This window comes from Eurytemora carolleeae, unplaced genomic scaffold (assembly GCF_000591075.1).
Source record: "Eurytemora carolleeae unplaced genomic scaffold, Eaff_2.0 scaffold87, whole genome shotgun sequence".
Lineage (NCBI taxonomy): Eukaryota > Metazoa > Arthropoda > Copepoda > Calanoida > Temoridae > Eurytemora > Eurytemora carolleeae.
Window position 1 is genome coordinate 521,708 of NW_019396127.1, and position 25,387 is coordinate 547,094.

General features: G+C 35.5%; 1 protein-coding gene across 2 annotated transcripts; it reads right to left on the reverse strand.

Moving 5' to 3' along the window:
- Nucleotides 1-39: 39 nt before the first annotated feature.
- On the reverse strand, nt 40-25,372 carry LOC111695763 (uncharacterized). 2 transcript variants are annotated; one of them, XM_023465197.1, is made up of 30 exons: nt 25,268-25,372; nt 23,739-23,922; nt 23,202-23,326; nt 22,176-22,247; nt 21,542-21,625; nt 20,476-20,592; nt 20,043-20,190; nt 18,775-18,920; nt 17,552-17,629; nt 17,105-17,191; nt 16,217-16,306; nt 14,944-15,077; nt 13,427-13,559; nt 12,944-13,074; nt 12,348-12,432; nt 11,538-11,837; nt 10,902-11,030; nt 10,544-10,723; nt 9,893-10,048; nt 9,286-9,411; nt 8,253-8,549; nt 7,103-7,432; nt 6,399-6,485; nt 5,226-5,457; nt 4,435-4,778; nt 3,173-3,268; nt 2,592-2,793; nt 1,688-2,445; nt 690-774; nt 40-477 (listed from the first exon to the last, which is right to left on the reverse strand). In XM_023465197.1, exons 1-30 carry the CDS (start codon nt 25,343-25,345, stop codon nt 320-322), a joined length of 5,172 nt encoding a protein of 1,723 aa, XP_023320965.1. In that variant the 5' UTR covers nt 25,346-25,372; the 3' UTR covers nt 40-319. The 2 variants fall into 2 exon arrangements, with proteins under 2 accessions (XP_023320965.1, XP_023320966.1); XM_023465198.1 differs by lacking the exons at nt 12,944-13,074; nt 13,427-13,559.
- Nucleotides 25,373-25,387: the final 15 nt, after the last annotated feature.

Genomic DNA, 25,387 nt, shown 5'->3' on the forward strand with positions numbered 1-25,387 from the left:
TAATAATAGAGCATGTATAACAAAAACATATCAAATACCTTTTTTGGAAAATTTGAAAAAACTTTATTTTTACCGATGCAAAACAGCAGCACCTGTTCGTATGTACACCACAATCAGTAAAAAAGGGAATACACAAGAGTTTTTACTGATGCATAATCTAGCATATTTGTCTTTCAATTAATGCCATATATTACTCAGTGGCATTGGCATAAAGGGGGGAATTGAATTAATTTACACTGTAATTTATCACTGATATTTGATCTCACGTAAATATTTACGAAAATTGCGCAGATTACGCAAAAATGTTTAGTACGCGTGTTTAGCTCTTCTTTTTGAATGCAATATTCTTGACATCGAAGTTGACTTTTGCCCTGTTCTGAACAGGGACGGAGTTGAAGCAGAACTGTTTAAACTGTTCTATCTCTCTATCCGCAGCATCCAGTTCATCCAATCCGTCGCGAGGAGCAAATATAGAATCTAAACAAGAGTATATTTAAATGAGAAATCATTTACCCCCCTCACCCTTAAAATGAAAATTTAAAAAAGCAGGTCATTATATGATAAAATGACTTAACAAACAAATATTCAGCAGACCATGGATAAAAGTCGGATTTTTTTTACAAACTAATATCCAATTTACTTTTTACCCCCCCCCCTCCCTCTCTAGGTTTATTAATATGCTTTCTTACTGATTTCTTCCATCTTATCCTCAGCGTTCTTTCTTTTCTTCTTGTTCTTCTTCTTTCCATTTTCTTCTTCCCCGTTCACATCATCCTAGAATAGAAAAATATATAATATTCTTAGTAAAAATTCAAAAAAATATTTTTTTGAAGTACCACAAAGAAATTATTTGTAGGGACTGTCAAGAGTAATTACATGTTACCCTTCATTTTCAAAGTAGATTACCCGATTACCTACTGTACTGTACTGTACTGTACTGTACTGTACTGTACTGTAAATAAAGTATGAATGTTTTCTTTCAAATCTTTTTATTTTCCTTTCTTAATTTCTAAGAGAGACTAGCACATTTCTTTCTTCAGAAACAATGAAGAAACTATCTGAATTATGCAACAAGCAAGAAAAAAGGCATTATCTCCCACATTAAAGATCAGATTAATGGTTTAAAAGGTACCGCTGTGTCTTTGAGTCGGGCATGCCCATTTTCAAATTAAGGGTTACTCAGAATTACGAGAACAGTCTCTTTGACAACAATTAAGTTTATATTGAAACTAGCTGAAGGGCCCAGCATTGCCAGTCGGGATTTTTTTTTTTAAAGCCTATAACAACCCCCGGTCACCTCTGAGTGTCCACAAAAAAAATCAGCCCATTCACTCCAGCCGTTTGGCCGGCTATACGCAACATATATATGAGTGTCTTGTTTTGTTATATCGATTACAAAGATCTATTTTACTTAAAATAAAATATATTGATAATTAGACGTCATTTATAACATACATCACTTCTGACAGAAATGGGAGAGGGGGGGGGGTTGCATCATTCATTTACATAGTTTGATAAGACAATAATTGACATACATTTGTTGCTTCGAATCATAAGAGACAAAACCCCTTCAATGTGCCCAAAATGACCGACCGCATGGGTGAAGAAAACAGGTATTCAATCTAAAATCTTCCAACATTTCTTTAACCTTTAAAAGGGGCATTAACATAAATTTCAAAATCATTACCTGCACAGCTGGTATTTGGGTAATTTCAACGCAGTTTTTTACGCCGTTGCTGACCGGAACTTTCCCGTTCTGAAGATGAGCTGAGGCGGGTAGAGGCGGAGAAGGCTTTGACGGGGCGGGAGGACGGGCATCCCCAGAATTCGGCAGCGGTGGGTTATTCCCTGTTCCTGGAACCGGTGTTATAATAACTCTTCCGTTCACAGATTTGATTAGCACCTGACCACCACCGCCGACACCAGCTTGTGGATCATAACCGCCGTACATGGCGGGGTTCCATTCTTTCTTTGGCTCTGCTGGGCCGGGGGCAGGCATAATCCCCGGATACGGATTAGATGCACCGAAAACCGTTGCTCCCGGAACCGATTCTACTCCGGCCTTCTTTCCTTTCTTCTTCTTCTTCCCTTTTTCCTCCTCCTTCCTCATTCGCTCTTCCTCCTCCCTAGTTGTCAACTGGTTTGTGTCGACAACAATCACGTTAGAGTTGTCCCCGCTACCCCCGTTCCCCATACCGAACTGAGGCTGCATACTGCTTGAATACTGGGACTCTGGTGTGAACGGAGTACCGGCGAATTGACTGGATGAGAAGCTGGGCATAAACTGACCGGGCTGGGGTTGAGCCCAAGGTTGGAAAGGTTTTGACTCCGGTGCCGGCTCCGGAGCTGGTTTACACGGGAAGTATTTACGCTCCGGGACGGGTCCGGTAATCCGGGAGATTGAGATTCCTTCCGGCAAACTTAGTTTATCAAGATCCACATGACCTGATCAGAACCAATCCGTCATTAAAAATAATTGACGTTTGGATATAATCTTTGACATTGAGTAATAAAAGGGGGGGGGGGATTTAAAACTTACTGAAAATAATTGTTTTCATTAATTCTTTGTTTTATAATGACGGGTTGGTTTCCTTGCGAGGTGAGAGGAACCCTGGCGGGTTGTTGAGCAGTTTGAGGAAAGGCAGGGAGACGAGGAGAGGGCGTTACCGAGGGAGGGAGGGGCTGGGAGGAAGGGGGGCGTGGCAGAGTAGTTGTAGGGGAAGGGGTGGAGTCTTCTGTTTTTACCCCCTGTTTCCTATTCTTCTTCTTCTGCTTTTTAGAAAGAGCAGCATCCTGATCAAGTTTAAGATAATATAAATATAGAATATATATAAATATATTATATAAATAGAATTTTAGAGAGGCCCTACTTCCCATATTTTAAACTGAATGTTTTTTGAATATATGTAGAGATGTATGTTTTTACTTACAAATTAGTTTCCCCTTTAATGATTCTAGGAAGAACAAATATTTAAAAGAGGTTCATTACTGGAAAAGGAATTCGAGAGAGGCAACCTTATTACTAAATACGAACAGTATTAAAAACGGACCTAAAATTCCCCCCCCTTCCCCCCCTGGTCCTTTTATTGTGTGAAGAGAAAACCGAATTTATATTGCTAACCGGGTTTATTACCTTGTGGAAAAGAAGGGGGGGTGGGTGAAGTAGAAGTACCTGCATGTCGTCTGGTAGTATCTGTCTGGCAAGATCTCTAGAGAGTGGTTTAGCTGACGGGATTAAATTCTCAGGAGCATGATTTGTCTTCATAACCTGAGCAACAATATTCAAATATATTTTAACACAACATTAAATCAGAGGCGTATTCAAGAATCTCGGGGGAGGGGGGTGAAATTAGTGTAAAAATCCCTTGCAAATAAAACTACATTTACAATTTTTTATGCTCAAATGACTCAGAGTTTGCTTCAGTTAATGGGTAGAAATGAAACCGAAAGAAAACCTGAAACCTGAAACATCTAAATCACTGTGAATACTTAAAGGGACTGTTAAGAAAAAATGAAAGGGGGTATAGGCTGAAAGCTAATCACTTTAGCTCTTGATCGTGACCCATGAAAGTTTTATCTGTTGTTCCTGTCTCAAGAAATTGATATAAAACTGTGTTAAAATTATACGAAAGTTCATATATGTAAAATTTAGAAAATCTGCAACTTAAATCACGTGACCAGAACTATCACGAATGGCAGAGCAGTATAGTGGTCACGTGTCTCCGCCTGTATCACGTGACCACTTTACTGCACTGCAATTGGTGAAATTTCCGGTCAAGCAATACGGACGTATAAATAATATTATGAATTAAATCTATAAAAAATAGAAATAACAAATATAAAATAAGAATTGGAGTAAACCTAAGTTACAATTAGCTTTCTCTGGGATATCATCGTTTTCAGATTGGTTGCATATTTGATGAATTTGATCTTTTAAAACCCACTACTTTTATACAAAATTGTATATATATTAATTTTCGTATAAATTTGACAAAGTTGTAAATCAATTTCTCGAGATAGGAACATCAGATAGAACTTTCATGGGTCGCGATCGAGAGCTAAAATGATTAGCTTTCAGCCTATACCCTCTATCATTTTTCCTTTACAGTCACTTTAAATAATTAGACATCAGTTGATACAAGATATGTATTGCATACTATAGAGAGAGAGAGGTTGTGTACACACTGTACATTTTACTATGACGTATTTGGGCTGCACAAACAAACAAGCAATCAACCATCATTCTGTGAAAATCAGGGCTGAGCCTCCGTCAAAAAAAAATTCCGATGTTTTTTATTTTTTGTTTTAATAAAACTAGTTTCTACTTCTAGCTGTCCAATAAAGTGTGTACACAACCCTATCCTCCTTAACATTTAGGATACATATTTCGAGTTAATAGAACAGTGTTTGAATAACCATATTTATTTCTCTCACCTGACCGTTTACAAGAGTAAAGAGAACCTTCTCCTTATCGTTTCTATCATCCTCCTTCTTTACCGAGATCGTTACAGTCGGCTCATTACAATCCGGCCTCATTACGCGCTTGATCGTTACCATCGGCTGGTCAGATTTTGTCTCCTCCGGCACCTTCCGAACCGTTACAGACGGAGGTGGAGGGGCGTAGTTATTGTAACCCTGGAATCCACCGTTGGGGACTCTGGCAGGAAAGGCGGAGAATTGATTTGGCGGAGGGAAGGTTTGCTGCTGATAAGGGGAGAAGGATTGGGAAGAGTAAGGAGGAGGGGCGGAGTATGCAGGATACATACTGCTACTGCCACCTAGATTTAAGGGACTGTAAGCGTTATTTCAAGTGACCCTTCATTTAAAGATTTATCACGGAAACCTAGATGGCCTAGAAACCTTAATCTGATCAAAAACGTAATTTTTCTAACCCGAAAAGAGCCCAGTTTTGTGAATTTCTCTACTCTTTCTTATTAAAGATGCGCAAGTCACTTTTGCAGAGAAACCTCCATTAATTAATAAATAGTTAAAAAAAATCCTCTTCTTTCTTGATCAAACAAAGCTTTTAAGGGTACAGTTGTAAATCGGACATTGCCGTCTTTCATTGAGGATCACTTGAAATTACGCAGCCTTTAAAACAGACATCAAGCAGGCCATAGAAAAGTATTTGACATAATTGGCTTGAAAAAAAATCCACAAAATATAAAAATTAGATTGTTGAGGAGAGAGGACACTGGAATATTGAACTTAGTTATTTATCATACCTTGAATAGAAGATTGACTAGGTATATACTGCTGCTGAACTTGAGCAGCTTGAGCAACTGCTGCCTTAGCAGCTTTTTTCTGCTGCTTCTTAGAAATGGTTGGTTTCACTGGTTCAGGGGTAGGCAGCTTCCCGTTCAGATTGATTGGAAGCTTTCCTTGAAGCTGTAGATCTAGCATCCGTTCCTGCTCAAGCAGCTGCTGCTTTTGCTTCTCCAGAAGCTCTTTTTGCTCCTAGAAAACAAGAGAATTAGTTATGACGAGATTCTAGTTTAATTATAGTTGAAAATACGAGTTCACTGCTTTTATTTTTCTTAAAATTACATCAGAGTTGAAACATAACCTTTTTATGTAATGCATTAACACAATAAACATTTTCTAGAATCTTAACAAGTTTCTTATTAAAGTCTGAATCGGTAGGATGTAAAACTTGGATTACTTTAATCCAATTATCACCCATATTTTGTATGTTTCCCTGCAAGCTTCAACTAGGACTAATAAAGCTATTCGCCGTGTCTTAATTTTGAAATATGTTTTCCCCGGGGGCTACAGCGACTACAGCTCATAACTTTTAATCTGACTCAATTAATCTGTCGGTACTTAGAGAACAAAATGAAAGAAAAAATCATATCATTGACTTTTTGAGATAAAATTTAAGAATAGTTTTGTTCCAGACTATTTTAAAAGCAGTGCTTAGGATCCATTCAATTTTGATGCGGATCCGGATCCTGGATCCGCACTGGGAAAAAATGGATCCGGATCCAAATCCGGATCCAGGTCATTTATTAAAGATTTACTGAATTTTTTTCAACAAAAAATAATTTTCAAATTTTGTTTAATTTTTTTCGCTTATTTTTATCCTAAAACTTGATGAACAATTCAGAAATGAGGAAATTTTTGTAATCTCTCTGTTTTCAAAAGTTCAGATTTGGGGTTTAGGAGAAAAAAAGATTTTTTTTGCAGTTTTTGATTATTATTATTATTATTATTAAAGGAAAACCCATCATTCAATGAAGAAGGGGTCGGCGCTCCTAGCCGCCGATTTACCCCTTGGATCCGGATCCGTGGATCCGCATATTTTTGCGGATCCGGATCCAGGAAACAAAATCTTGCGGATCCAATGGATTCGGATCTTAAGCACTGATTAAAAGTCGAACTAAAATGTTGATAAAAACCTGTATATGTTTAATTCTGAGAGATTCTAGGTTGAGAACTTCTTTAGAACTTGATACTTCATCCTCTTCATCTTCTAATCCGGACCCCTAAATATACATTTAGGATGGTGTTTGGTTAGTCTATAACAGGTAGGTAGGTGACTCGTTAGTTTATTGAAGGTTGGTTGCTAATTAATTCATTTAACTACAATGGGACTCATAAAACAGCGGAATATGAAGACGATATCTAGGTAAACCAATGAGTAGTTGATGCTGTTCTAAAGCAAATATGTTTTACCAGTAGCTTGATAATCAATTAATGAAATTGGGGTTTAATTACAATGGGACTCATAAAACAGCGGAATATGGACGATATTTAAGTAAACTTATTCTTTGTTCATTGAAAGTGTTTAAAATCGGAACAGAAGGATAACATTAGTCTTCCTAATCCATAGTTGTCTGGACCCAACTTCAGTTAATTAGATGGGTTTAGTAACTTAAGTTGATTGGTTCAGCTTAGTTACTTGTTTTATTGGTTTCCGAATATTAATAATATGGGTTTTAATTTTGGTTGTATGTTAGTTAGTTGGTTTATGTTCTGTGAGTTGATCGGTTGTATTTTTAAAATTAGTTCAATTCTCTTATTAATTGTTGCTTATTCTTTCATCAAAATTAAGTTCATACATGGAATGCCCCCTCCCCCTCTAAACTTTAGGTTTCCTTACCTGAGCCGCAAGTTTCTTAAGTTTCTGCGCAGCCTTCTTCTTTTGTTTCTTAGCAGCCTTGTCCGCGAACTCCCTGGACAACCTTTCTTCTTCTTCTCTCTTCCTCTTGATCGCCTCCTCCGCCTCCCTCTTCTTCCTCTCCTCCTCCTTGATCTTGTTTATCTCCTCCATCCGTTGCTGCTTCTGACGCTCCTTCTTCTGCCTCTTCTTGTCGTTGGTAATGTTCTTGTTGCCCTCGATATACTGGATAATCTCGTCAACATCCTTCTTGGCGATTATCTCCGAGGCGGTGTGAAGAGGGGCGGGAGCAGATACAGGGGCGGGGGTAACCTAACAAACAAAATAAATTTAAAGGGACTGTAGAAAATTTTTTAAGTGAGACACAATTTACAAATGATATGTTGGATTAAAAACAAAACCCGACCTTTATCTAAGAAATAATAAGGATGATTTTTTTCGTTTTATGGAGTAACCACAATAGAAAATAATCAATATTAAAGCTAGTCAGTAGACAAGTACTAATATCTTATTAATTTTGATCTGACATAGATTAACAGGGTAAAGTCGTGAATCAGACATGCCACTTTAGACGGAATTCCATAAAATAAAATTGAGTTGTGTTTGTGAAAAATGTGTATATTTGTCCCAACTTCTAAAAGAAGCATGAATAATTTTTATGATGTATCCTTATAGGCAGACATTCTTTTATACCTTGTCCAATGTTGTCATACATTGCCTTATCTGTCCTTTCTTTGTCTGTCTCATAACTGCATTTATAACTGGCCTTTAAGAGCCTGTAAATTTTACTTCCACTGACCACCAATTTATATAGTAGCAAGACCGATTCACTTAAGTACCGTACACTTTCAGCCTTTGTCTAATGTCTGGGCAAAAACAATTGGTTTAATTTGTTTTTTTTATGATCTGAAATTATAAACCAGAAAAGTAAATTGCGGATTTATGTTGCAGAGGCAATTAATGTCATTTTAATGACAAACGACAATATCTTCCTTTCGGTTGATCCGATATAAGAGAAGAGCATCGAACATGCAACACTAAAAATAGAGGGTCACTTGAAATTAGGACACCGCTCCCTTTTAATTAACAGAAGGATTTATCTATCATCAATGCTGTAAATTTTAATCTTCACCTGTCTTACGGGGTGTGTTCTGGCAGGCAGAGGAGCTGCAGGAGTTGGTTTAGAAGAAACAGGAACCCCATTCTGCTGCTTCACTGGCTGCACCCGTTGCTGCGGGGGCTGCTGCTGCTGCTTGACAAGACTGGGACGGGCAGCTCCGGCATCAGGATTTTGAGCTTTTTGCTGCTGCTGTTGCTGGTTGGATTTATGAGTGCGTTTTTTCTTGTTGAGAAGTAGACGCAGACGTTCTCGCATCTCCGGGTAGTTCCTGGATACAGGGGCAGCTGACGGACCACCATGCCCAAACACCTAACATAAAAATAAAATGAAAATATTTAAAATTCAAATGATAATTTTCCCAAAAAAGTCAATCCACTCAACTTAAATTTTTTTAACCAAGCTAATTTTTGTGGTTCTATTGAGCTCCGAAATTTTTTTTAGGCAAACCGTGTCCGAATTTAATGAATTTGAGCCGCGTCTTAAATCCGCCAAAAACCGGTTTCAATGGAGCGCCGGCTTAAATCTTGAAACATTGAAAAGTGAAACCAACCATATTTGAGCTGCGGCTTAAATTCAGGCCGCCGCTCAAATTCTTTAAATTCGGCTTCAGCTTGGGAATCCCGCTTTGCCTGAAAACTAAATTACTGTATTAAATTAATACCACTCAACCAAGCTAAAAACATTCTCGTGGTTTTACCGAGTTCAAAATTGAGGCAAGTGGTCAGGAGGATCATGAGAAATAATCCGACCAACAAACAAACAAAACACACAAACAAACAGAGATTACTTTTTTATAAACAGAATAGCTGAAGTGCCCGGCGTTGCCCGTGGAATCTTAGAAACACTTCAAACAACTTTCCGATTTTTGAAAAAAATTCTATTTTAACAAAAATTTAATTTCGATTTTTTTAGCACATGCACCCATGGGTTTCCTCAAAAAATTTAGCAAATTTAGTCCAGCAGTTTGGCCAGCTATAGCTAAAATATATACATACAAAAAGTAAATATATATAATATATATTAGCGCAGAGATTTAGATAATTACCTCACAGTAGCAGCAGGCACAATGTTTATCCATTCCACTTGCAGAACTACTGCAGGAATCTTCAGGAGAAGAATCTTCAGTAGCATCATCAGTAGACTCACCATCATCATCATCATCATCCTCATCCTAGATAATATTTTAATCTATGTCATCTTTAATCCTAGATGTGATGATATCATCCTCATCCTAGATAATATCATCATCATTATCTTCAATCTAGATACTATCATCATCATTATCCTAGATAATATCATTATCATCAACTTCATCCTAGATAATATCATTATCATCCTCAACCTAGATAATATCATCATCCTTATCTTCAATCTAGATACTATCATCATCATTATCCTAGATAATATCATTATCATCAACTTCATCCTAGATAATATCATTATCAACCTCATCCAAGATATTTTGATATCAGCATAATAGATAGATAGTATAAATGAAATAACGGCATATACACCCGCCAAGAAATCATCGGAAATCACTCGATCCTAGATTACAAAATTATCATATCCATTATTGAGAGTATTAATCATAAACAACTTTTTAAAAAAACCATTCTCATTTCAACAAATAGATAATTATTATTAATTTAAACCTTAGGGATGGCTGACGCTGATTTAGATTTCCTAGTTTGGTTTTGTATTTGTGCATTCTTCTTTCCACAATCATGTCCCATCATCTTCTTCAACTCCTTCGCGTTGGCATTGTTGTGCTTGTGGTTGCAGGTCTTAGGAGGGGCCGGCTTGCTCACCTACAACAAGATCATAAAATAAACAAGTTGGCATTTAGAAAATCTTCAAGTGACTTACTTTCAAACGAACCTTCATGCAAAGATGGCAATGTCCGATTTTCAACGGTACCTTTATACCCTTAATTGATCAATAATGTGAAAGATATCGTTATTTTTCTGGGTTTAAAATGTTCAAGTGTGATAACTTCTATATGTTTTCCTGCGATAGAAATGCGCAATTCATTTTTGTATGTAAACCACAATTGAAATAATCTGTTTTCAAAATTATAAACAAGTTTATCTAATTCATACTTGTTCAGACAAAGCTTCCTAGGGTAACGCCATCTTTGCATGGACACCCTGCACCCTACACCCAACACCCAACACCCTACACCCTGCACCCTGCACCTCACACCCACACCCTGCACCCTACACCCTACACCCCCACACCCTGCACCCTGCACTCTCTACTCTCTACTCTCTACTCTCCACACCCCGATGTTTGTTATGGAGTACCTTAGCTGTCGTTTGAACTGGTTCAGACGGTTGGTTGGGAGTAGGAACAGGAGGCTGTTGTTGCCCAGGAGCAGGGGCAGGATTAAGAGGCTGTCCAGCCTCGAGGCCGAGGGTTTTTGGTCTCTGTAGAGGTTTACTTTCAGGCTTTTGTACTTCACCAGCCATTGTTAATACGGAACACTAACAATACATTCATATTTAATGTTGGGTCTCGTATTGAGTTTAAATTTTCTTTACAATTAAAGGAGAGGGTTTATAGAAAATATTTATCCCTCAAAAATTAAACATGAAAATGTAGAACCGAAGATTTAGGTTTAAAAGAATAATTTTTAATATCAAGTTTAAATAATTTGTATTCCTTTGAGCTCTTGTTTGTAGGTTGAGGTTGAGGTTGTGAGGTTGAACTGGGTGAAGAGAAGGTAGGTAGAGAGGTTGGTCTAGGCTGTCTAGCACTACAAACCACCACAGAACTTGAACTTTCAGCAGTCTGATAAAAAGTAGATATTTTAAGTAAAACATTTTCTAATATTACCTTTTTCTTGAATATCAGGCCAAGCCCGAAAATAAAAAAAATATTCATTTATATTTATGTGAATGATTTGTGTTTTGTTTTGAGAGCAAAAATTATTTTTTTTAACAGTTTTTTTTGGTAATTTTCCCTGAGGGATCCCCTTGTTTTTGAGGATGCGGCTCCGAATCCTAGCCAGTAACCAAAGCTCAAATAAATTAAGTATTTTCAATCCATAAAAATAGATAGATTACATATTCAAACAACGTCCGCCTACTAAAACATAATTCCCAGAGAAAAGGAATTGAGACGTTGCAACAAACTCCGATTTTTTATCCCTAGACATTTTTAGAAGCCTATATTGTAGACCTTAGATATAAATTCTGTTGGATCAAATATCAAAGGTTTACGCCATCAAAAAATGAAAAAATTTGAGTCAAAATTCAATTTGTTTTAAACACAGTATTATGAAACCTTTCTACTCACCGAGTTAATTGAACTTGATTGTGTAGAGGAAGGTTGAGAAGAGGATATGGATGATACTGAAGTTGAGGTGGAGGTAGAGGACTGACAAACTGCTGTAGTCAAGGATAGACTTGACATAGAAAGGGTCGGGTCGGAGCAGGGAGGCAGGGAGGTTGGGGAGGGAAGTGCTGGCAAAGAGGAGGTGGGATGAGAATATGAGAATGTGGAGGAGGGTAGGTTGTAAAGATGAGGATAAAGAGAGGAGGAGGAGGAGGGTAAGGAGCAAGAGGATACTGGAGGGAAGGCAGGAAGGTACATTTCCTAAAAACAAATAAGTTTAGAAAAGAAGAATTCCCTATCATCCTGATGGTAAAAGGGTATTTTAAAGAAAGATGAGTTAAATGGAACTCCGTTATCCGTCAATCTGTACCCAATAAAAGTCATAACGGCTGAACCGATCGGACCCAAATTTTGGCCGGAAAAATGTAGATTTTATATTTCTAAATATATCAATTTTATGAGAAAACCCGCAACATTTTGAGCTTAACAATTACGAATATAAAATGGACACTTGAAGAGCAACATTTAAACTCTAAAATGGTTCTTCAAAAAAGACGCGAAGCGGCCTGAAAACCTAGCTAACCAATCTTAAAACGAATTCCTTACTAAAGAAAATTAAGAGTAAATACGCTATCACAGCTTAGACAAAGGTATTTAAGGTACCGTTATACAGCGGACGTGTTAAACACCACTACTTGAACACGTTCAGGATTTCAGAATTTATTTCTTGTTTAGCAAATGAAAAAAAAACCGTAATGGCATCAGTCTTACCGAGTTGAGGGGAGCAGTACAGACATGACATTCACAAGATTTCTCTCCGTCCGATTTATCTGCCTCACAATGCCCATCACTATCCCTTAACAACAAACAAAATTACAAACATTGTCACAAAATTTTATTCTTTGCTTTTTTATTTCAATCTCAGGATAGAGAATCCTAGGAACCTAAATTGTGCACCAGCTCAAAACAACAATTTATAGTTGAGAATCAATTTAAAGAGAGAAAATTCGGTTGCGTCCATTCGCAGGTCTTCTGGACCCCCCCCCCTTTTCTTTTCAAGTTAGGTTAGGTTAAGAATAATAGATAATCACGGAATGATGATTATTTAAAGAAAGGGAGGGAGGATCATTAAATGAAAATTAATTGAAAACCCAATGTAATAAGATTAATTAAGTTCCAAACACATTCGGTGGTTTTTTCAACACACAGAGCTAACTAAATAACGCAGTTATCTACAGAAAACACGAAGAGTAAGAGTTGGGTTAATAAAGAGATTGTATTAGTTAAATCACACAATGTGTAGGGTCAGTCTACATCTGGTAACACTGGTTATGATAAATCAATCAATGAATCATACAAGGACTCACCACCCCTCCCCCTCCCCCATCATCTGATGAATGATGGTGCTGAAGGCCAACTCCTCGGCCGGACTGAGTCCGAAGGGAGTTCCAACCTGGGAGTGGAACTCAGAGACTAGATCACTAACGGTATCCAGCTCCTAGTCGTACAAGACATCCTAGTTACAACCACCCCCCCCCCCGGTGTCAGTCTATTGACGGTTTTTTTAAAGGAATAGAATGGAATGGAAAGCAGATTGACAGAAGTTTTAGGGGAATCCAATTAAAGCAAATATAAAGATATTTATAACAACCACTACTTTAGTTTTTAAAGTTTTCCCCCATCAAAGCTCTATGAGATAAAAAAAACGGATCTAACCCTGTAAATGTTGACTAATTCTTAATGATTCTTCAATTTTGTTCATTTGCAAAATCTCCAAGAAGTTTACAATAAAACCATAAAGCCCCCTACCCCCCATCTTGTAGGATTTCTGTTTGTGTGTGTTTGGACGCCTGTAAGCTTGGTGACATGGACATAGCTCTCCTCATCTCTAGTTCTAGCTCTGGAGGTAGAGCCTCTACACCCAGCTGCTCTAAGCCGGTCAGAAGAGAGTGGAGGCTCTCACCTAGATCAGCAAACCCCTCCCTACACCAGACAAGCAGATATTTTACAAATCTTTACAATAGTCGATATATCATAAAACACAATTAATAACTATTGTTTTTATTTAGATTTTTCTCATTTTAAAATGATAAAATACCACTACGAAAAGTAAATAGTTACTGAGATATCCTTAACAAATTGAAAAATATATTTGTTATATTTTTAAATCGAATTGCACGGTTATTAGTCCTAAATTTGTAAATTAGAATATATATAGTATGTGTATTTTCAGTCTGACTAGACGATCAGATATCTATCTCATCTTCATAACATTAAGAATAAATATCAACTGAGGTTACCAAGTACAGTAAATATACCAATTAAAATAGAAATTATTTTTTTTGCCAAATATGATATTCTCAAATCAAGTCCTTCAAATTGCAATAAAGCTGAAATAACTGAAAGGAATCCTATATTCTTAAATATTTAAACCCTAAATTTAAAAGAACCCCTACTTAAAACCTTTAAAATCTGGAAAGAACTCTGCCTAAGTTAAACCTAAATTTTATAGAACCCCTACTTCAAACCTTTAAAATCTGGAAAGAACTCTGCCTAAGTTAAACCTAAATTTTATAGAACCCCTACTTCAAACCCTTAAAATCTGGAAAGAACTCTGCATAAGTTAAACCTAAATTTTATAGAGCCACCACTTCAAACCTTTAAAATCTGGAAAGAACTCTGTGCCTAAGTTAAACCTAAATTTTATAGAACCCCTACTTCAAACCTTTAAAACCTGGAAGGGACCCTGCCTGAGTTAAACCTAAAAGGAACTCTGCCCTAAACCTGATAGATACCCTACTTTAGACCTTTTAAACCTATCAGAAACTTTACACTAAACCTAAAAGGGACTATACCCAAAACCTGAAAGAAACCCCACTTACAACATTTTAAACCTATCAGGCACTCTACCCAAAACCTCAAAGGAACCCTACTTTAAACATTTAAAAGCCGAACAAAGCTCTGCCTTAAACCTGAAGGAACCTGCAACAGTGAGACCCATAACACTGTGGAATAGGAAGACGACTGATGGATCCAAATTTTGTTTCTGAATAGTTTCTTGAACACAATGATAACGCACGGCAATTAGGCAGTGTATCAAGGCTCTTTTTACTTAATTATGAATTTCAAGCGACTGGTACAACTATTTGCCTTATAACATCAAATTAAAGCAAGATTGTGTAAATGTCGTCTTTCTATTCCATATATTTATAGGTTGCAATGTAATACTGATTTGTTAAAATTCAGTGATGGTGATGGACCAAACCTCTGTAGAGTAGATATATTTATTGAAAATATATTTCGGTCTGGGTTGACCCTCGTCAGTTCTAACGATATAATAACCATAAATAACCATTTGTTAACTCACCCTCCTCCCGGCATACTAGGACTGCTGCTCTCTACTTTTTGCCGCTGCTGCTTAAACTTTTCCCAGTCAGATTTTAGCATCTTCTGCTTCTCACGCAGCTTCTGCTGTTCAGAAGAAAATACAAGCAGCAGTGCCTGAACAATAATCAAGTAATCACTGATACAACTTTGTAACCTCGTAGCTCACCTAGCATTAATTTTATGCACAAGCATGATGAGGAAAACAAATTTTTTTTTATGTATTAGAAATGCTAAACATTTTTGATCTTCAATTTTAGGAGCTATGATTGAAAACTTAAAAGTATTCAACTTGGCGTTCAATTAACTTTAGTTTGAAGAGTATTTTCAGTAAGACCAATCAAGTAAAGAAAGTGCTTTACCCACTAATTCAAGCCTTTAACTACTTAAAAAGAGTAAAAAGTTAACTGAACACTTGCAACAAATTCTGATTTACTAATTTTTATTTTATTGCAACCTGATGTCGATGAAAATTTGATATTTCTAACTATACGAGAAGAGAATATACGAGAAGTAGTTCTGCAAGAAGCCCCATTTTGAGAAACCCAGACCGCCTACAGTAGTATCCGACCCTAGAGTTAAGATCAATCCTGAACCAGCACGGCCTCATTTCCTTAGGAGAGGTAAACACCTGGAGGAATGGCGCGATAGTCACGATGCATACCTTGCAACAGCCCATCAGTAAATACACCTAAAGCTTATCATTTATTATTCCCACTCCTTGAGGATGGAGATTATCCAGCTCCATTCATAGTGTTACATTCTGTAAGATGCTACGTTTAAAGTCCAGCTCCATTCATAGTGTTACATTCTGTAAGATGCTACGTTTAAAGTAACACAGGTTTAACTCATCAGGTTGCAAAGTTGAATGGATTGCGAAATCAGAGTTTGTGTCATGTGTTCAGTTCCTTATATCGCTATAGTCATTATTGTTGTATTAAAAAGTCTGTAAGCGTAATTTTCAATAACCCCTCCTCCAACGATGACGATACCCGATTCACAATGGTACCCTTAAAAACTTAGTCTATTCAAGTTTGAATAAGATATCAATGTCTACAATTTAGAAAACTGATTATTTTCAAATGTGGATTCTCGACAGAAGTGACTTCGGGGAAACATGTAGGAATTAACAATCGACAATTTCTTCCACAATATTGATCAGATAGAAGTTTCAAGTGTACCGTTGTGAATCAGAAACTGCCATCTTTGCACGGAGGTTCACTTGTAACAACGCTTACAATCCCTTTAAACCCTACCTCTGTTCCTGACCAGAATACCCCGACATTCTCCATCTCTACATCAAAGTCTAGATATCCACGAACAAGCTCAGTATATTTCTCCTCAATCTAATTTAAAATAAATATTTTCACAGATTTATCGGGATTACATACATAGAATAAGACTTGACAGACGACTGTACGGAATATTCAGTCTGATAAGAAGGATTACTAAGAACTAATGAAACATTAGTATAACTATATTTATAGAGCTTTAGGTCATCATTAATGTCTCACCCTCTGTGGTTACCTTCATGTGTAAAATTTTAATTACTAAAACTTCTTTACTTATCTATTCAAGTTTATTATAAAAGAAAAGATATGCCAGATATCAGTTGCTCAGATTTAGAAACTCTCCATAAAGGACTCTTTAGTCTATATGCTCTAATCCTTAAGGGTTTAATTACTAAAACTTCTTTACTTATCTATTCAAGTTTATTATAAAAGAAAAGATCTGCCAGATATCAGTTGCTCAGATTTAGAAACTCTCCATAAAGGACTCTTTAGCCTATATGCTCTAATTCTTTACTTATCTATTCAAGTTTATTATAAAAGAAAAGATATGCCAGATATCAGTTGCTCAGATTTAGAAACTCGCCATAAAGGACTCTTTAGTCTATATGCTCTAATTCTTAAGGGTTTAATTTCTCTAATAATATTGTATTTCAAATAAAAAATAAGGACAAAAGAATCTTTGCAACCCTGCTTTCAAGAATTTAAGTTCTCATAAAATTAAAAGTCTACTTTAGATAATTTCTCGTAAGTTTATTTTTGCCAACTTAAAAAAATAGTTTAACGGATTCTTTCAATTTATAAGTGATCAGCTCTGGCGTTTACTTCTAAAATATATTTAATCTATCTTGTTACCTCTGTATTATTTGGATAAAGAGCTCTAAGTTGAGAAATAAAGATCGGTAGATTGTTCTGTATTACAGGGTCAGTGTACACAATCAACTACAAACATATTCAGGGTTTGTGGCAATAATTGTAGCTTCGTTATTATTAATATCATCATTATCACAATTATCATTATTATCATTATTGTTATTATTACTAGTTAGTATCATTAGTATCATTAGTATCATTAGTATCATTATTATCATTATTATCATTATTATCATTATTATCATTATTATCATTATTATCATTATTATCATTATTATCATTATTATCATTATTATCATTATTATTATTATTATCATTATTATCATTATTATCACTATTATCACTATTATCATTATTATCACTATTATCACTATTATCATTATTATCATTATTCTCATTATTTAATTATTACTGATATGAAGAATGTACCTGATAAAGGTGTTTACTAAGGAGTTCCCAGGTAAGTGAGAATCTACGAAGATGATGAACTTCAAGGTCACCAAGCACCTAGAAAGTATCAACAATAAAATTTTAGTTTATCCCTATAAGTAAAAGTTTGGAAATTCAAATGCCCCCCCCCCCCTCCTCCCCCTTCTTGTAAAATAAATGATTTGAAAGGATTGGTGTAATTTCAAATAACCCTCCATTTATAGAGTGGCATATCTGATTTACTTTAATCCGTGGTCTGATCAAAATAAATTTGTTTTTTAATCTAATTATTTTCGTTTGAATTTCTCTACGTTAGTGACTTGCGCACTTCCACTTAAAAATGATGAGGAAGTTTTCTTATTTTAAACAAATTAAAAACCTTGATAATGATATTCACAAAAACTATAATCAGGACGTACAAAAAACTTCTCATTCAAAATCTAAGAACATGAAGAACATGCTGGAAAATTGAAGCGCAGGTAAGAACATTGGAAAACAAAAGTGTAGTGCAGAAAGTAAAGTACACAAACTGTGATAGGGTGTGTCCAGACGTGTGAGCACCCTTTTGATTTGACAATCATCTATTTATAGTATTGGTAAAAACTTAAACTTAAAAAAACATATGTTAAAAACTTAAAAATGTGACCTAAAATTTCCCTTCCATTTCTTACCAAATATAAGCCAATAAAAAAAAAAAAAATTTTGATTTTCTTTACTTCTTCATTCTGTTTAAATTTAATTATTATATATATATTTTTTTCCTCTACAATTATTTTTTAGCTAAGTGATGCCAAGCGTTTGCCACAAACTCAATTCCTTCGGCCTATATATCTGCAACCTGATGTCGTAAACGTTTGAAATTTCCGGTCGCACAGATGTAGGGATTAGGAAATATTTTTTTTGCAAAAATCAAATTTCTTCACATGCAAAGATAGAGGAAAAATAGTTTTATTAGTGCATTTTTTCTTTTTCTTTCAAAAATGATTCAACTTTTTGAACTCATATTGACATCAATGGCGTTACGCAAAGTTACTTTAAATATAGATCCCATTGCGACTTGTTGTGTAATGTACTTTGAGAATATTATAAATTATATCAACTCACCGGGGCAGGAATTCTTATTGTGTAATGTACTTGAGAATATTATAAATTAAATCAACTCACCGGGGCAAGAATTCTTATTGTGTAATGTACTTGAGAATATTAGAATTAAATCAACTCACCGGGGCAAGAATTCTTGCAGCTTCACAGATTTTTGAGTGTCCTCCGAGTAGTCCCGAGATAAAATCTTGAGCTAAACTTGGACTCTTCGCGTCCCTCTGCAACAATTCACGGAGCTTACGCCGCACCTCGGTCACATATTCACGCACTATAACATTGGTCGTTTTTAATCCCATGACTTAAATCAAATGAAATCCAATGAAATCCAATGAAATCCAATGAAATTTAATGAAATCCAATGAAATCCAATGAAATCCAATAAAATCCAATCCAATCCAATCCAATCCAATCCAAATAGATTCTAGTACAATAGATGGCAACGTAAAATGTGTACACTCTCAGTACAGCTGTATTCTGACGTCACAATTGTCAATTCAGTTTTTGTGTCCGACAAAACTATTAATAATAGTGATAGTTTTAGAATAAAGTGATTATCTTACAATAAAATAAGGGCACTTAAATGTATTCTTTATTTTCTGCTTTTACACTTTTTTATTTAATCTTGGAAAACATGTTAACCAATGTGAGAAAATTTCATTTTTCTTGTTATATTTGACACTTATGACGTCGTGTATAATTGGTTCATTTCTCTGTTGCCACCTATTGTACTTGATAATCTATTTGAATCCAATCAAATCAAATCAAATCAAATCCATAGCAAACAGTTCGGCACATCAATTTTTTCCTGAAACTTAAAATATATTTAATATGTGCAATCTCAATTTTTATCAAGTATCGTTGATCAAATTATTGTTATATTGCTTCATGTTTTCTAGAAAAAAAACATACATTTTCTGAAATTAAGTTCAGAAAATAATTCTATCTTTAACATTTAAAAGCTTAGATGTCATGTTTCGAAATTCGAATTGTGATATTGTTTCGATTTTTTCTAGTTAAATCAAGTTTAGAAAGTAAAGTATAAAGTAAAAAATGTGCTTGTCAGCCGGATCGCTTCACTTACGAAACCCGCCGGTCGCAGGGTGCAATATAAATTACCCTTAAAAATTTGTTTAGCAAATCAAAAAATATTATTTTTGCTTCAAAAATTTATTCATCCCCTGGTGGGGGGGGGGGGGGCTAATTTTGATGCTCATGGAGGAAATGGGACAAACTGGCCATTGTAAGGCAAGTTTTTCATGCTTTTTGATACTTGTGAACAAACATTATTTATTTTCTTTTATTTGTTTCAGTCTAGGGGGAAATGATTTAGAAGAAATTTACATCATTGTAATTTGTATGCATCTTATTCAGAATATTATATAATTAGGACCTATACTCTCTAGACGTTGGAACAGCTGATGAGGATCCCTCCAAACTAGCTTATGAACCCGATCCTTCATAATGTTGAGGTCGGGCTTGGGACGGTTAGTGTCGTTCCAGGCCTCTTCCATCACCAGGCTGTACACCAGCTGGAAATCCTGATCAAGAGAATTCTTGAATATCCGGGAAATTGATTTTTAGAAGAAAGGAACCTGATACTAATACAATTGTGGAAATAATATCGATAAATACGCTTTTTTGAATCCGCTTTTTTGTATTGGAAAATATTGCAGATAGAGCAACAATTAAAAGTTTAAATCGAATATGGAAATCCTGGTCTTTTAAAAAAGACTTCATGAAGTGAATTCAAGAGACCCTTCATTAATGGATGAATGAGATTCCATCATGTTTCACCTTTAAAATTAATGAATCTCTTACAATACCTGTTTTAACTGAATCCAGCATTGTTGTAATTTCTTAGTTTCCTCCGCCATCTCAGCAACCAGAGCACTCCGCTCCTGGCAGGATTCACATTCACAACCACCTTCATCACCATCATTCTACAAAACAGAAGATATTACCAGGGGTGTCATTTTTCGGAATTTTTGCAGATTAAAAGGGGGGGAGGGAATAAAAAATTGGTTACTAAAATGCAACTTTTATTAATTCTTTTTATTATTTTTACCCAAAAATTCATTTATTTGACCATAAAATCATTTACTTCACCAGGTATCAGGTATCAGGAGAAAGATCTGAAAGCCCCCCCAGTTTGGAGGACCCAGACCACCAATTTAGTAAATTAAACAATTATAAATTGTTTTGCGATCCGCGCAAGCTTAAGAACTTCTGGGGGGAATGGGGGGGGGGAAATGGGGGGAGAAGAAAAATTATTTTTGAAGATTAACAAAACTTTCCATATCAATTTTTAATAAAAATAAAATCTGTATTTTTTAATCGTGTCTTAAAGTTTAATTTTAAGATGTTGCCAAACTATTTTTTCCATCGCTATTTAGATTAAAAAACGAAGAAGTGAAAACATTAAAAAAAACTTAAATCCTTGACTCATAAGGATTCATAAGGAAGTGAAATCTGCAAGTCCCCAATGTGGGCCCCCCAGACCGCCCAGGCAGCAGGAAGCACCGTCCCGCCCCTGTTCTAACTGGACCTTTAAAACCCCAACAATTAGTCCAAAGCTAGAGAGATAAAGTAGATACATTAATGTCATAAATGTCAAGTAAAACGTTGGGGATTGTTTCTAGCATCATAGATGTTTATCTTATCTTAATTCTCATCACTAGTCAGCTATTTGTATTATCAAGAATTACCCAACCCCGCTGCCAAGGGGGGGGGGGGGTGATTTTCGGTGCTCTTGAGAAAAAAATGGTAAATAGGACATCAATTTACCCTTTTTTGCCATTTTATTTTCCACAAAACCATCCAAAAAATATTTTCTTACAGGAGGAATAATTTTTCAATAAAATGTACACCCCTGTTATATCTATAATATACCTGATAAACGGTCTGTAAAGTATCTCCTGGTTCAACAAAAATTGCGTCGGTAAACTCAAAATCAGTTAATTCAGTCAAAGCATCCTACAATAAACAATATAGGCCATTAAGCCATTAATTTCAAGTGACCCACTCTAAGAGTGGCATGTCAAATTCACAAGGTGGGACTCTTTGGGCGACGATAAAGGATGAATGGGATATACTACTTTCCCAACCTGAAAATTGATTATCTCTATATATTCTATACGCAGCATGACATGTAGTTGTTCAAAATTTGATTGCAAGCTGTGTTATAGTTTTAAAGTTTCAAGAAATCGCTTTTGTTCGACTTGAAATATTTAAAAATTCGTTTTTCTTTTTCCTCGACTGAAGAGTATGGGGAGCAAGTTACGTCATCTGCGTTAAATGTTCATTGTACACTCAAGTTTCCTGGCACTTAATTTTCAGCTAGGAAAATAAGAATACATCCATCATCGATGACCAGAAAAGGCTTTAAAAAGAGTACAGTTGTGAATCGGACATGCTGCTGAAATGGAGTGTCTACAGTCACTTTAAAGACAAAAACTTCGTATGATAACAATTTTTTTACTTTAAAATTTTAGAAAATGTCAAGTTTTTTTATAAATTTGTTCACCTGAAGAGAAAGTCCTTCCAAATCATATTTTTCAAAATCTATTTTCTCCCCTGTTGAATTCTGCTCCAACAACTAGATCATGAATAATGTGTCATAATTTAACCTTTTCTTGACTTGACAGTTTTTGGTAACTCGAATCCTTGGAATGTATCAACTTTAAAGTGACAGTCATTTGTGAACTTGTGTAACTGTGAATAGGAATACGACATCTGCTTGTGTATTTCTTGATGTTAAAAGGCAAATAGTTTAACACGTATCATTATCATCAACTTATAAAAGACAAAGTATCTGAGTACATTGGACCATTGAAGATCATTACTCGAGCTCCCCAGTTTTAAGGATCTCTCTGTTTAAGTTTTTAAATATCCCTGTTGTTAAGAAAAATTGATCCACAGTCGACAGAACAAGGCAGAAATATAATGAATAGTTATATAGAATAGAATATTATAGCGCATGGCATCATAGATAAAGTTTCCCTTTTTTAAGTAAAAATATATTTTTGAAAATATTCCTTTTAGTTTAGCGTATTTTAATCTATAAATTACTCTAATTTGCTGGGGTTCAGGGCAGTGCTTTACTATGTAAATCAGCATTCGAAGGTTCTAGGTTTCCCTTCTGTTAATTAATGATTTTAAGAAACGGAAAAGCAGATTGTATCCAATAAATGTCAAAACGACTAAAATTTTGTGTGGGACCTCGCGTGACCCCAGGGAAAATGTTATGGATGATCTAATATTAAAAATATTTGCCTCTAACAAAATTCGATTTGAATTTTTTGAAAATCCATTAAATTTCTTTTTATAAAATCCGCAAAATTTTTGTTTTGTTTTTGTATTACTACGTACACAAAGAGAACATGTTCACAATTGAAATAGCCTAGTGTGAATATACATATTTTTTTTCTCGTTTATATTGATTTTTGTTTACGGCTATTTGGCATTATTTTGTTAAAATTTTGCTTTATATTTTTTATAGATTTTTTTTTAATGTTCTAGTGTTGAATTATATAGTGACACATCTATCTGCCTGGGACTCGATGAAAATGTCCTCGAACTGATCGAGCTTTGACTTTGGTTGATAGAGTTTAAATCTCTGGTTGGAGGGTAGAACAGAACTAGAGCTCGAACCCAATCTCAGGCGCAGCATATCCTCTGATCAATCAATCAAATTAGAAACAGATCGATCAATTAAATATGTACCGTTTAAAAGGGGGATTCATCAAGAAATCCATTTACAAATTCAGAACAATTTGTATTCTTAAAATACTTTTGATAAGGACAAATTCGTTTTTCTTAGGAACTTTTACGCAAATTTTGATCATTTCTCCCCACGTAAGTGATATATAAACCATCAAAAAAAGAATTTAAATAAGGGATTTTAAGAAAATAAAAATGTGAATGACCAAAATAATTACATAATGAAAGTGGATTCGGATCCATTATCAACTTTCATGTTATCCAATTCCTGATTCGATTCCGATTTAATTATTTACATATTTTAGTTTCTATCAGCATTAAGACGAAAGCAAAGAAAATTAGGAGAACATTTTAATTTAATTATTTCCTAAAAGTTTGTCCTCCCGATCAATGGAGTCACTGGACTCTGACCTAGATTCCCTGTTTGACTCCTGGGACTCGTATCCGAAATTCTGATTTGATTCATCGCTCAACGGAGATTCAAGGTCTCGAGCGCACTCCGTAATCCGCGCTACAGGGCCCCCAACCTCTTCAACCGGATCGCCAGGAACCTAATTTCAAAATAGGAAAAATAAAAATCTGCGATGAAAACAAAACAAAGTTCAAAGCTATCCGATTCAAATATCATTAGGGGACCCTGGAATCTTCCAAATGAATAATATTGAATGCTATAAGTCTTTTATTCTATATTTTTATGCCGTAACAAAATAAAATTTCTTGGTATGGTTTCTACAAGTTTTGCTATACAAGGCGGTTTCAAGGAGGAGGGGGGACAGTTCATTACCCCCCCCCCCCCCGATGAAACTAGGGGGCGGGGGGACATTTTTACCTTGTCATGTCTCTTTTAGAACTATAATTTTTAATTATATATGTATAAAATTAAGAAGGTTTACTTGAAAGTGACAACATTGTAAAAATTATCTTATTTATCCTCCTCCATAAAGTGCATACGTGATGACCCAGTTTTCAGCTACGCTGCACTCAGCATATCAGGAATATGCGCATTAGTCAAAACTTATCAAATTTATGTAAATATTGCTCAATGCTCTCATTGAACAAGTCATCTATTATCACCGACAGGGTGGTCAACAGGTGGGAAGAATGGCGATGCACCCAAACAGGCTTGCCTCAATTTCGTACATCAGTGTTATAAATTCCTTTACTTCAAATTTACTTTACTAAATTAATGTTGATTGGAATAAAAGAGGATATATATTTTTTTGAACAAAAATTCATTTATTTCCTTTCAGACTTCTTTTGGTTATTCTTAACTCTAAAAATAACCTTGGATTCTAGCATTTCAGAATTAAAGTAGGAAATAAAAAATAAATCACCCTTCATTAGAATAAATGATATGATGTGTTTATTTTTTATCAAGACATTTACCTACACTATCCTTAACAGAAAGAAACTGTGGGGTTAGGACGGTAAAAAGAACTTTTCAGCAACAGAGGGGTGGGGGGATATTTTTATGGGGTCCGTCCTAGTATACGATTTTTGGATCCCCCCCCCTCCTATCAATTTTGTACATGACCATTTATTTTTCAGCAAATTTATTATTTTTTATTTTTTTGTTATTTAGGGTTAGGTTAGGTTAAGAGAAGGCCGAGCGCTGCGGCCACACTTTCTGGGCCGAGCGCTGCGGCTAGGATGGGCTAGGGGGCCGAGCGCTGCGGCCACGGGTTAGGTTAAGTTAAGACNGGGGGGGGGAGGATCCAAAAACATTATTCTAGGAAATTACCTTATTTTTGAACGATTACAGAAGGTAACAAAAATTAAGAGCTTCGCGCGAAAATAAATTTACCCCCGAGACCCCACCTATAATCCTGAATCCTCCCTTGTTGCTGGGGATGATAACTACTAGAAAAAATTGATTATTTAAGACTAATTATTCACCTCTGTACTAGTGGGTGGGTCAGCTTGAGGAGGCGTGGCATCTTCTCCTTGACACACATCAGGTTCAGAAACACTCATTATTATCTAAAAACAAAACTTAGATAATACTGAAATTGTCAA

What these genes read in the sequence shown, in the direction of transcription:
- LOC111695763 (XM_023465197.1), bottom strand. Translation starts at nt 25,345, where the DNA reads ATGAGTGTTTCTGAACCTGATGTGTGTCAAGGAGAAGATGCCACGCCT. An exon ending in TTAAGAAACTTGCGGCTCAG is followed by an intron (nt 6,486 to 7,102) that starts GTAAGGAAACCT and finishes ATGTATATTTAG; the next exon opens with GGGTCCGGATTAGAAGATGA. An exon ending in TAGTCAATCTTCTATTCAAG is followed by an intron (nt 4,779 to 5,225) that starts GTATGATAAATA and finishes CCTTAAATCTAG; the next exon opens with GTGGCAGTAGCAGTATGTAT.